This window comes from Patiria miniata, unplaced genomic scaffold, assembly GCF_015706575.1.
Source record: "Patiria miniata isolate m_02_andy unplaced genomic scaffold, ASM1570657v1 HiC_scaffold_24, whole genome shotgun sequence".
NCBI classification, from domain to species: Eukaryota; Metazoa; Echinodermata; class Asteroidea; order Valvatida; family Asterinidae; genus Patiria; species Patiria miniata.
This window is the reverse complement of record NW_024037063.1, coordinates 4,284,060-4,296,825: the sequence shown is the minus strand read 5'-3', so window position 1 is coordinate 4,296,825 and position 12,766 is coordinate 4,284,060. Positions and strand designations below refer to the sequence as shown.

Sequence of the window (12,766 nt, the reverse complement as noted above, 5' to 3'; positions counted from 1 at the left end):
CAAATTATTTTAGTGACGAGTTATGGTGAGAGGGCTCGGCCGTGCAATCATTCTTCATCACTTTGATCCAAGCGTACTTGTAATGTTGTAGACGTACTGTCCAATTAAAGACTCAGGGTAAGATCAGTTGAATGCAAAGTTGTGACACTTTCCCCTCCCCACCCCTCCAAACCACAAGCTTCTCGGATCAAGCCTTGCATGATCCCGCTTGCCCTTTTCGCAGGCAGGTGAGCGCTGGTGACATCATCACCCAACCGGCTCTTCCTCCAATTAATTAAATTAACGCCCCTGCTAAATCTCAGGCCCAGGGAACCAGCTGACTGCGGCTTATGTTAGCGGAATCAGGGGCCTGAACCGAGCGCTCAACCCTCTTTCCACAGAACAACCACCGAGAAAAAAATGCTTAGTAATTCCCCGGTGAGTTTCAGGAAACAATAAGCGTCACTCCGGATCCCCTCATACATGCTCATCGCTTATGGAGGGATGAGAGGGGCGCGATTTGTCAAAGAAAAAAAGTTTCAAGTGTCCCCTCGAAGAAGTTTTTGCCGGGCCCGGGACTCTGTCGCCAGGCGGCGTGACACGCTGGCACTCCGGCCAAAAGTGGGTCTAGACTTCGTGTCTCCTCCTGTTCAGAGCGGGGATAAAAGGGGCCCAATTAAGCGGAAAGTGCAGTTCGTAATGGGGGAAGCGGTCGGGCTGCGCTGCACCAGTAGGTTCCACTGCTTTCTACCTCTACCACTCGCGGGTGTGGGAGCTACAGCTTACGTGCTCCGAGGGTTTGTTTCCAATCCAACCAGCCTTTAGTCCGTCCTTGTTCGAGTGATGCCCGTCGGCAGCCTGTTTCAGTTCCACGGCCTTGCCGGTACGTTAGCAAGAGGTTCCACATCGCGACACCTTTTGATGTGCCGGCGCGCGTGATACCTCTACTTCGGGCCAGTGGCTTCGCGGATGCGCACTTCTGCAAAGTCATACCCGGACTTATACACGCTGCACCAAAAACTTGGATTATATACCTCACGAATTCCAGCCAACCCGGATGCAGAATAAACTGAAACAAAACTTGATTTCTACACGCCAAGGATACAAATTGTGTAACAGTTAAAACGGGCAACTGTACACGGAACCATAAGACACCATGATGATTTTTGTGCGCGCTAAACACTCGGCTGTTGTGCTGTCGCATTGGACAAGATGTTGTTTAATATACGCAATTGTCGCCGGCCTTCTTACGAGACACGGTAAGTCCTGCCTTCATTATCATTGAAATTGCTCTCTCTTCTTTTCCTCTTTCATCCGCCTCAATTTTCAGCCAGCTCCAGTCGATCCTTTTCAATACCCGTAATGAAGTGGCTTTTCCCCTGCAGGGATTCTTTTTCTCTTTTTCCCGTCTCCCCCTTCTTAGAATGAATCACATGAAGATTAAAGAGCAACATGTAACGTTGAAAGAAGAAAGCATTCAACAATAAACTGAAGTGGTCTGTCGAATTGGTTGGCGGCAATTTTCCTCACAATTCTCATTACTTGTCGTGCTAGACTCCATCGCTGTTTGCAGTGATACCTGTTGAAAGACATCAGATTTTGGGGGTCGTTTCACAAGACACTGTTCTGCCGTAGCCTAAATTGCAAGACGTGTTCCAAGTTTAAGATGCTCTGCGTCTGCGTTTGATAAACCTGAGTCCTAACCTATTTGAATTGGGTTATTAAGTATGATCTGAAGTTTGTTTGGTGGAGTGAATACGAAAATGGGGTTTTGTCGATTCTGAAAAAAAATTGACAAGAACTCCCCCATCATTTAGAAAACACTGTCATCGTTGTTTCTTTTAGAACCAATAATTCTTCATTTCAAGAAATCGATGGTCAATGCATCAGCAATTTTACACGAGTACAAAACAGGGAGCTTGATGCTGTGGCAACCCATTACCCCTGAAGCGGCAGTAATTCTTCATTTTTAGAAATTAATCACTTAAAGAAATTGATGGTCATTGCGTTATCCGCAAATCTCGATCATACAAATACTGAATTAAGATCTCTTTCATAATTATAGTTCGCCAGATTTACCATTTTCGAATTTTGTTTTACCATTTCGAAATGTTTAAACCAAGAGAATGGGATTCCAAGCAAAATCATGTGTCATATCCCCGTTGTGTGGTTACGTGATGCAAACTTTCAACCGGAAAAGGCCAACCGATCATGTTTATTCTCGGTATTATTATTTGCATTGAAATTATTATTACATGTAGTTCACGCTACATTGTGCAACAGGGCTGGGAAGGAAATACATAATTTTGATTTTATTTTACTGTATTGTATATTTTATAACTGTACGTGTATGTCGTCATTTGAAATATATGCAGGGCCCCAATGGAAACCAGTTTTAAACTGTTTGGGCATACCCTGGGTAAATAAATGTGATAAATATATCAATAAATAATGAATACGCCTAGATAGCTATTTTGCAAATCGACATGCATGACGTCAGAGGGGACTTGAACTTTAATAGCTTTTGGAGTAATATTGTTATAGTGTTGGGCTTTTTTCCAGATCACTGGGGATAGTGCCGTTTAAATGTGGAGCGTTTCATCATTTGAATGTTTTGTCATACACAAACATATTATAAAATAGGATGCATCATTGAACGAAATGCATAATAGTTGACCAGATTAATCCCCACGGGAATCACCTTTATTGGGGCAATGGGCTACCACAGGATCAAGCCCTTTTTTGTAATCAAGTAAAACTTATGCTAAATTTAGTTTTGAAAATATGGGGGGAGTTAAGAAAAGAAGAGTACAAGTTTCTGCCATGTCTCTCCCCAATCCGCCCACACCCACTCTGTACCCCTCACTTTTCAAATTTTCTACGTTCGGAAAATGTCATGATTCATGGAATATTATACATTTGTGCCCTTATGTTGAGAGACAATGCATTTGCCTTGTATGCTGTACAAAGTATATGACATTATTCGGGAGCGGTTATGCTCTTTATGTCTGTTTTGCTTTCATTTCGTACTTGGCTTTTATTCGCACTTCGGCGGAATCATTTTATCGAGGTTTAACTACATGTACGATTTACCTGAGTTGATAAGGATTTTCTTCACTAAGTTTATGTTTGTTACACACGAAATAAGAGAATGACTCTCCTTTTCTTTTTGATGTATCATTAAGTTAAAAAAATAAATGCTAGTATGCGAGTGAAAATGCTGACTGTTCATATGCTGTCAACATTTGTACAATTTGGGTTGAGGAGACATCTAGTGTGGCGGCTCGTTGCTGTTTGAGCTTGACGAGGTCACGTTAATTTTCTCTTAAGCTAGGAGTATATCTTCACTCCGAAATGATGACAATTATTCTCTTCGCTTTTCGCATAAATGGAAAGGAAAGCACCTCCTCATGCCCTGGCACGTTGCCCCCTCTTATTTACAGACGCCCGTTTAACGCCCTGGGATGGGGGAAAATACAAATTCAGATAAACGTGCTAACACCACTTCAGACGACTTCCCAATTAAATCATTATTTTGAGACGCCACCTAAAAGCCGTTTAATTGCCCAACTCTATCAAAGCTGACAGGTTTCCTAACTCGAAATTTCCGGAGTCCATTGGCCGACTGCCGCTCGAAATGCCCCGATAAGATCGCGGAGCACTTGGCGGTGCTGGCCCGCTGGGGGTTGCAATAAAAATTTGGGGACACGTTGTCCACTTTTCAATTTTCAAATTCTGCAATGTGATAATTAATATACAGTGTCAAAATGTTAAAGCAGTAGTGGGCCAGATAGGGGAAATATTTGGGGAATCGTGCCTTTGATGATACAAGCATGGCATTTGGCACACAGTCAGAGTATGTCTTAAGAGAGACATTTGGCTATAGGGCCAGCGCAGATTTGTAGGTAGGTAGAATAACAAGCCATTTTTAAAATTTTCAAAATGGTTGCCATTACAAATCTGCGATGGCCCTTTCCCCATCATGATCATGACATACTCTAACTGTGTGCCAAATGCCATGCTTGTATCATAAATGGCACAATATGCAATGGCTCTGTACTTTATGAAGGTATCTTCTTTTTTTGCTGAAGCGTTTCTAAGATTTATATTTATCTTGACGATTTCTTTCATTTTAGCGTTCGCTTCGCCTTCGACAAAACCAGACAAGCACACGCACCACGCCAGCAGCGTGGCCGACCCAGGGCCTCTATACCAGGACAGTTTCCACCGGGTATCGGAGCACGCTATTACGGAATCTGATTGGCCGAGCGGGAAAATACCAGACGGTGATTCGTCCAGCACGCTGTCAGATGACTCGGGCGGGGCCCATGATCAAGACCTGCCGCTCTCAAAGTGCTGCTACAGACAGAAAAAGTACCACACCATTGGGTTCGGTGAGTGTCGTGACGTCATTGTTACGTCGTTCAGAAACCTTGAATCTTCTTTGAAGAGGGAGCAACAGAATGACTTAAAGGACATTTCACGTATCATTTCTTTCTCGTACTGAGCGCACATGAAGAAAACAAAATTTCACACCAGTTCGATTTGACAAATAATTATAACCGCCCGCATTCTGATTTTAGGCCTATGAAATATCGTTCGGGTAACTATTTCAGTGGTCAGGACATACCAGATAAACTACACGTGTAAACTGCGAAAGTCAAGGTTTTAAACCTGTGACATGCACACGTTATAGGAGTACATGTACATCAAAGGTTACGGTAAACAATTAATTAAGCTTACCTCTTCAAAATGGAGAGGGGTCAACATTCTCTTGAATACTCGGTTCCTGCAGACTCTAAAAGGAGAAAGAAAAAATATCATTACATCATGCACAATTTTGAATGTTGTCTTCTCCAATCTTGGGACACCACTGCCTTGAGCATTGCATTGAATGTGGAGGATATTGTTCAAATGCATTGCCATTGTTTCACTTTTAACCTTTCCAGGCCCATATAAATTGTAGTGTCCCATGTGCGGTTGACTACCTTCACAGAGCATCCGTGTACATTAATCGTTATTTGCAGCAGTCTGATCCAGAATATAGACTCCATAATATCTGATGGCGCCACCACTCACCGAATTTCTTATTCGGCATCCAAGCAACGAAATCTTGAATTAAGCGATCCAAATGTATCTTTCTCATTGAAATTTATGTTAGGCGCCCTCTATTTTGAGTCTGCGTGTATGCACTTGCAATTGATGTTCAAAAGAGGTACAGCTGCGTAATACATTGTACACGTATTACAGGGACGATAGCTGGAAATTGGAGCACCGAATTTTATTTTACTTTCAATGCATATCAAAAAAGTGTCCAATGACTCTTTTCTGCAAAGAGAAAATGTCTATTTACTGCTTTACCCGTGGGACAAAAGTTTTGAAATAAATAAACCGCCCTTAAAACGTGTCTGTTAACTTGGACGCAATGAAATTATTTAAGGCAAATACTGAAATAGCTGGTCGTAGGTCAGAATGGAAACTACAAAACATGACTTTAATGACCATTTTGACCATTTAGAAACGCAAACGATTATTCAATACCCTGATTGAAAAAAAAATTAATAAAACTGCAATGGTTTACAGAATGGTTGTCTTTATGTGTGACAGTTTTGGAAGTAAAACCATAGGCGTCCCCCCCCCGCCTGCATGGAAAAGCCCAAAAAGAAAGAGGAAAAAAAGGGGGGTTTGGAAATAAGAAAACGAGGTGCGAAGTCATATTGCTGTTAATTTAATGCACATTTAACAACATGGGTGTCCGCAGGGGTGTCAATGGGGATGGGGTGAGCAAGTCCCCGGCCACTCTCGATGATAAATTGAGTACAAGGATTTTGGGAAATAATGTGTTTTGCCCCTCTAGAAAAACCCTGGCGACGCCCATGAGTAAAATTAAAAAGCTGAAAGTGCAATTGAACTTCGACGCTGACGAGTATAGTCCAGATGGCTAAACCATCACGGAAACGATTGTTTGTTGGTATTATTAGTCCTGGGCGAAACATTGCGTTCACGGCTGTTCTAAGAACGTAAAATCGCAGGGCATTCACCGCCTGTGTGAAGATTTCCTCTTTTCAGATAAAAATAGGAATATTCCTTTTTGACAATAACCTCTTTGAAATGTTCTTGTCAATTGCTGCTCAAGTAATACAATGAATGTGGAGATCAAGATTTTTAAATTTCAGTCAAATGTGTTACGCAGAAAACAACAGTACTCTGTATCTGTGTTTTAATTTTACACCTGTCGTTAGTTAGTTTCAAAAAAGTTATCATTGGTAGCTTACTGTAATAATTAAAGGAATCGTGGGCTGCTTCGCAAGCGTGTTACGTGGGTGGGTACCGATTTCATCTGATCGTCTTTACTGCGAAGAAGTTAATGACGTGTTAACCATACTCTGTACAAACAAATTAATCTTTTATGGTAACGAGTTTTCCATCAGGGAATGCGAACAAACAATACTGACATGGCACGCAATGAATTAATGAACGTGCCACAAGACCATCTACCAAAACGGACGAGTTCACTCGAAAACATTTACCACTTGATTTTTGAGTCAATAAATACTTATTTTCACCACCATTATATGCTTTATTTAACGTTACAATGTTAAAGTTTTCAAGTATTCTGTTTGAACCAATGTGAATCTAATGACATCAATCACAGGTGCAATCAATCACAAGACATGTCACAAATATAAGAGGATTACAAACGAATAAGTTTGTCTTAGAAAGGAAGAATGAGACTGATGTCTTAAAATGAAGCTTGGAGATTGCAGAGTTTTATTAAGTGCAGTACGAATTGAGAAAATCACAACCCACAGGTAATTACCACAAGTAGATAACGATTATGAAAGGCGATGAAGGAAATGGACTTTTGATGACTTGTGAAGGCTTGATTGTATATCTCTGGCAATTTATACGCATTTGTTCTGTTTTGTCCTGTATTTTCTCATTTCAAGATACCTCAGCGAGGAGGCCAATCAGGAAGGACGTAGGGCGGTGTCGGAGGACTTATCTTGAACGGCCCACACCCAGAGGCCCAACCACAGACCCGAGGGTCCTGGTAAAGAGGAGCAAGGGACAGGGACCCGTGGTAGGTGTCTGTCAACCCGAAATCCTTGGCCTCTCATTTTGTTGGATAGCCCTAATGAGAACTTGTTTGTCAAGTTGTCATCAAATCAATCACAGGTCGTCAGAAGGGAATGAACACGGGATGAACACTAACGTAGGAATGCCTTTGACAAAGTTTAAGTGAACGATATGTGATGACTTGAAGTTGACTGACAAAATCAGGCAAATTTTACCGAGCTTTAACAGCCGACGTGTTTCCGACGTTTTGCGCGGCAACGACAAGGCTCGAGGCATTTCACCTGCATAGTTTGAGCCTAAGTTTATTTTCAAATAATAAGGTTTTCTTCAGCGTGGATGTGAACACTTAATGCCTCGTGCCCGCACACCAACATGCATGTCATTACACGAGAAGTCATTCCCCTCGCAACAACATTCTACACTACTCCACATCTATATCTTTCTATATGCAGTTGCGAATTTACACGCGAGCATGAGGTTGTTGCCCTTTTTAGAAAACAACGCCACTAGTTCTGCCACAGTTGGTCTGTCACTTCTGTTTTTGAAAAGCAAAGATTGACACTTTTGGGGGATGTTCGAGGGATTACACTTCACGTCAGCAGGCATCGAATCTGCCTCGACTCCAACAGTATGGAGTCAGATTATACGGATTTCTACTGATAGTTCTTTTCCCTGTAAAACTTCAGTCCTTCTATTTCCGTTCAAACAGAATCACTCGTGCAGGGGCGTCAATCGCTTCTCAAAAGTGGGGGGGGGGGGGGGGGGACATACCTTGATCAGAACTGATGCGAGCGCGAAGCCCTTCGGCGTAAAATTGGATTCTCGATGCTCTGTGATGTGATCTGAGGCCATTTCTTACCACTTTAACCAATAATTATCTTAGTAAAAGATATTCTAAATGCTATGTGGTGCTATCTGAGGCAATTTCTGACCACTTTTTTAACCAATATTTTCTAAGCAAAAGATACATTGTAGTACATAATAGGGCCCTGTAAATGAGACACGAGTTCAAAAATCTGGGGGGGGGGTGGACATTTGATATTGTGATCCCCACCCTTCAAAAAGTGGGGGGACGTGTCCCCCTGTCCCCCCCCCCCCCCCAGGATTGACGCCCATGCACTCGTGGGATAACTGGGCACAAGTCAGCCGACCATTGTGGCGCTGTCAATCACGCGTAGCATACCTTAAATTCTGTGGGCTTTTGTCCTCATTATTCGCTTCTGCCCAGTAGTGTTTACAGCTGATTGAGTTCGTTTGCTGACAAGTGAATTTGTGTTTTCATGATCCAGTGAAAACAAGATGGAGAGGCTTAGGAAACTAATATTTAGGTTTGTTTGTGATTTTACATGCAAAAAAGGGAATTAGTCTAATGGCAGTTGAGAGTAGACATCTTTGAATCGTTATGCAAAGTTTTGATCTTTTTGCGTTCCTTTGCGTTGGGGTTTCGAAACCGGTGGGTTTACCCTGACTGGGACCTTGAATGCAGAAAAACATGCAAAACAAATTCAGGCCAACTTTACTCACTTTTTTAGCCGACACAATTCTCCAAACTTTTCATTAGGCAAAGACGAGGTCCTCAGTATTTCTCCGGCAAAGTTTGAAAATCTCAGTTCTCATTTTTTAAAGGAGACTTTTCTTCAATATTTTGCAGATGATGAAGCCAAGTTATTTCAATAAGAAGCCTATGATTAGACTGGTTCATAACCAACTGGAGTTCGAAAAGACTGACCTCTTCAGTAGTCTTGTGGCGCGCAGATTATGGAGAGTAGTGTAGAAATAGAGACCGGTACCAGCTGTTTCTTTTGATACATTTGACCCATGCAGTACTAAAGCGGTGTTGGACTGGTTGTTTTTTTTATGTGCTTGTTTTCAATACTTTCATTGAACTCTCATACACAGTATTGAGAGTCCCAAATTTCGGACCGTAATACGTATTTGTAAAATGGGCAGACAAGTTAAATGTGTACCCTCGCTAAGGCAGAGTTAGATGCCATATATTGAACACTCAGAAACCAAATAATATGACTCTTCCATTTCATCCTAACACTACAGTAACAACATGGCTACGATTACGAAGCATTCGCAGAAGTCAATTTCACGAAACTGACGTGCATGTCTTGTCTAAAACCTCATTATTGTGTTGGTGTCGCCATGTGACTCGATTGTTTTCCTTGACCAGACAATATAAATATGTCTGGACTTTAACTCAAGATTATTAGTTTTGTGCTAATTTTTGTGTTACTCACCAGTGTGATCAACCATGCGATGATGGCAACCTGTGCCTGCCGACGCGAATTCTTCTGGAGCGCAGTTTGTACGCAAACGCATGGTCGCCCCTGGATTACGAGGTAAGGAACGAAAACAAACGAACAAACCAGGAAAAAGTACGGCGCGCCAAAGTGGTCTACAATTCAAAGAGTATAAAGGGGCAGTTTTGAAATCGAGAGGCTGTCGCCTTGAACAACATTTTAAAAAGAATATTTTTAACAAAATCATGTGATGTAATCTTCTGTTGTATACTAAAATGGTTAAGTTTTTTTCATGCGGGAATTGTCTACCAACGACTTAGAAGTAAGTTGGTTGACGGTTCTTAAATATAACTAAGAAAAAAGTAGCGGTAACCAGTCTTTGAGTGAGAGCTTTTTTTCTGGCTGGTTCACATGTGATGTACCATTCTAAGATTAGGAACAACTGCACACTTGGGAAGGGTCCTAAATTTGATTTTTTTTTTTTTTTTTACCATTGAGGGCAGTATATTATTGCGTATAAAATCCATGGTTTGTTTACCCCTTCAGGTCATTAATGACTGCCAGTGTGTACCTAAGATGCATCCCTGCGAGAGAATGCCCTTCAACAAGGTCTTCCACCACAACACGCCGTACGAGACGACCATAGACGTGGGGGAGTGTCGGGGAAGATGCTTCAACGGCCGCGGTAAGTTCTTATGTCGTATAATTAAGTCTTATGGACGAGGGATGCCGTCACTCCATCCCATTTCCAGTTCGCCCCATGTTACTTTATACTATATTCCACTTCGTCCTGTTAAGACCATTGCAGCCCTAATGTAGGCCTAATTTTTGATCTTGTCTTATTTTGCAGACTCCGATGTTGAGTGCCGAGCCACGAAGAACAAAACGGAAACAGTCCTTGGTCCAAACGGTACGTTAAAATAACGACATGTATGAGCGAAGTGAAGTAGGACTATTTCCAGGAAGCGGCACAGAGTGCAAGGTGTTAAATGCCTTTGATTGAGAAGTGCCTTTGATTTCTTATTACCATTCACAATAGGGCTATCTAAATCCGTATTAATTATGTGCTAAAAGGGAAGCCATCAAATTACGCATTTCGCGAGTTTAAACCATTGTCTTGTGTAATCATGAGAAGACGGCTGGTCGCAATACTTGAAGTTCCATAACTTTTTAAAATATATTTTGGGTCCTCAGGTCACGAGTGTGTCGACGTCATCACCGGATGTTCCTGCGCTGGGGGCTGTTTCAGGGCAAGTCACATGGTGGCGTTCTACATCCGGAAATTCAACGAAACAACTGATGAATATTACGATGCTGTACAGGTAAGACTACACTGCTTTTAAGTAAAAGGTCAATGTAATAGTATCACCTTGCCATTTCCTGGCACATGAGGGCGCTCTTACTGTGACGTCATTTTAGACACGATAGACACCCATTTTAATGCAGGGATGAAAGGCAACAAATCAAATTTGGGTCGAATTTGAAGGATTTTAGGGGAAAACTGATCAATCAACCCTCATATGAACCATTTCTTTCCTCAGGAACTGGATGTTGGTATATGCCTCGGAAGCTGCACGGAAAGGAAAGGCATCTGTATTCGACGGTAGGTATCATCATGGTTCATCCGTTTTACTTGCAACCTGACTAATTGCGATCCACTTGTTTTCAATTAATTAAAACTCTGATTAACCTGGTGTTTTTTTTCCTCTCACACAGAACAAACTGTGCTGCAGTGTTGCTTCCCAACACGTACTGTTCACCGAAGGAGTACGTTCCACACATGTTCCAGACACCAGAGGGCGAGGATTTGACTGTCCACGTGATCAATGAATGCAAATGCATATAAAACAGCAAGGGAAACCACACGAGTTTTCCCCAAGTCTCGCGAGATTTGAATACATAAGAGTATCTGCCGTGTTTGCAGTTCAGCCAACATAAAACGAAAATGTAAATTAATATTCGTTAGGCCTATTGCTCTTGAACATACAAACCAAATGATTAACCAATAATGTTGTAAAATATGTTTATAAAAAAACTATGTACTTAAAGTTTGTAAGAATATTTCTGAATTACGTTCCTGTTTACGTAATAAGATATGTATAAAAAGATAGTTGGGTTAGACATTACTGTTTACACAATTGTACATGCTAAAAATACTGCATTTAAACATTGTAAATAATGTTATGCCTTTGTTATTGAAAACAGTATTGTGTGTTCATTTTTATGCATGGCGAATTCTTAAGACACTTTAGTAACAATCATCAACGTAAAATAGAAAATAATCGGCCCTTGTTGAAACCCTTGCCTTTTAGGTCAAGTGGTCCAGTTTTGATAAAATTTGAAAGTTATCTTTCTAGGCTCAACCGAATAAGGCTTTCATAAGCTATTTTATGGTCTATAATATCTCAAACTCACCGTCAGTTGCATATTGAGAAGTGAATTAGAGAAATTTGTATTGACCCATTTCAAGGCAGGGGGCTGATGTATTAAAGCTATATAGTTTGAATATTTAGAGTCACTTCATTTGTACATTCTCATTAATGCATTACCAAAATACCAACCTATGGAACTCGGGTGTGAATTTATCGATTATGCTTTAGTGTTCTACTTCATTGATCATAAAACAATAAAGGCAGCATTCACTAACCAAAAGCAGCATCAACGTCACTCGCTGTTCTTTTTTGAGGGGGGGGGGGGGCGAATTGGGGAGGGTCTTATCCTTTGCATTAGTAATATTCATTGGCATGTCGATAGGACGTTAAATTTGTCGTTTTTGAGTGCAACTTTTTGATCCAAATTTGTCCTGAAATGAAACTTTCGATTCACAGAAACTATCATAAAATCTATTCCAGTGGCACGCACGGTAAGTCTGCAAGAGCTGTACTCAATTAGAGACTTGTCGGTGATATGTAAAAAGTTCAAGCCCCTAGACATTAGGGTCGGTAAGCGGCGTTTATTTATATACGGTGATATTTAAAGTGATTTCCTCCAGTGCTTAAGACGGATGAAGACTATAGTTCTTTGCTCCCTCGTATAAGCCCCCCTTCCTTAATGCTACATTAATAGTACTTACTTTGCAAACTTGAACAGGCGCCAGCCGGCTATACTGTCCTTCCATATTGCACCAAATTCAAGGTCGGTGCTCCAGAGTTGTAACATCAAAATGGGGTGACGATCCGGGTCTAGAAAATATTTTAATAAGTACATATAAACAGTTTCATTATCAGTGCCAAATTTTGAATTGTTGAATAATGCATGGGACTCAAACATCAAACAATAAAACTACCAAATCAGCTGAAATACCGAGCCCTTTACTTGACTGTAAGTGAATAATAGTCTCACTCGCTGTGAAATCATGGCACCTGGTCTGCTGTCATTTTCAAGAAAAGTGGATTTTTTGTATCAATTTCCAACGATGGTCGGCCGACTATCGTTGGAAAAATTACCACCCCCAATCA

General features: G+C 41.3%; 1 protein-coding gene across 1 annotated transcript; it reads left to right on the top strand.

Moving 5' to 3' along the window:
• Nucleotides 1–466: 466 nt before the first annotated feature.
• On the top strand, nt 467–11,963 carry LOC119732065. Its single transcript, XM_038205435.1, has 9 exons — nt 467–1,238; nt 4,116–4,373; nt 6,930–7,063; nt 9,309–9,407; nt 9,855–9,993; nt 10,159–10,218; nt 10,503–10,630; nt 10,850–10,911; nt 11,025–11,963. The coding sequence occupies exons 1-9, from the start codon at nt 1,136–1,138 to the stop codon at nt 11,152–11,154; spliced, it is 1,113 nt and encodes a 370-aa protein (XP_038061363.1). The 5' UTR covers nt 467–1,135; the 3' UTR covers nt 11,155–11,963.
• Nucleotides 11,964–12,766: the final 803 nt, after the last annotated feature.

What these genes read in the sequence shown, in the direction of transcription:
- LOC119732065 (XM_038205435.1), top strand. Translation starts at nt 1,136, where the DNA reads ATGATGATTTTTGTGCGCGCTAAACACTCGGCTGTTGTGCTGTCGCAT. An exon ending in GTACCACACCATTGGGTTCG is followed by an intron (nt 4,374 to 6,929) that starts GTGAGTGTCGTG and finishes TCTCATTTCAAG; the next exon opens with ATACCTCAGCGAGGAGGCCA. An exon ending in AAGATGCTTCAACGGCCGCG is followed by an intron (nt 9,994 to 10,158) that starts GTAAGTTCTTAT and finishes CTTATTTTGCAG; the next exon opens with ACTCCGATGTTGAGTGCCGA.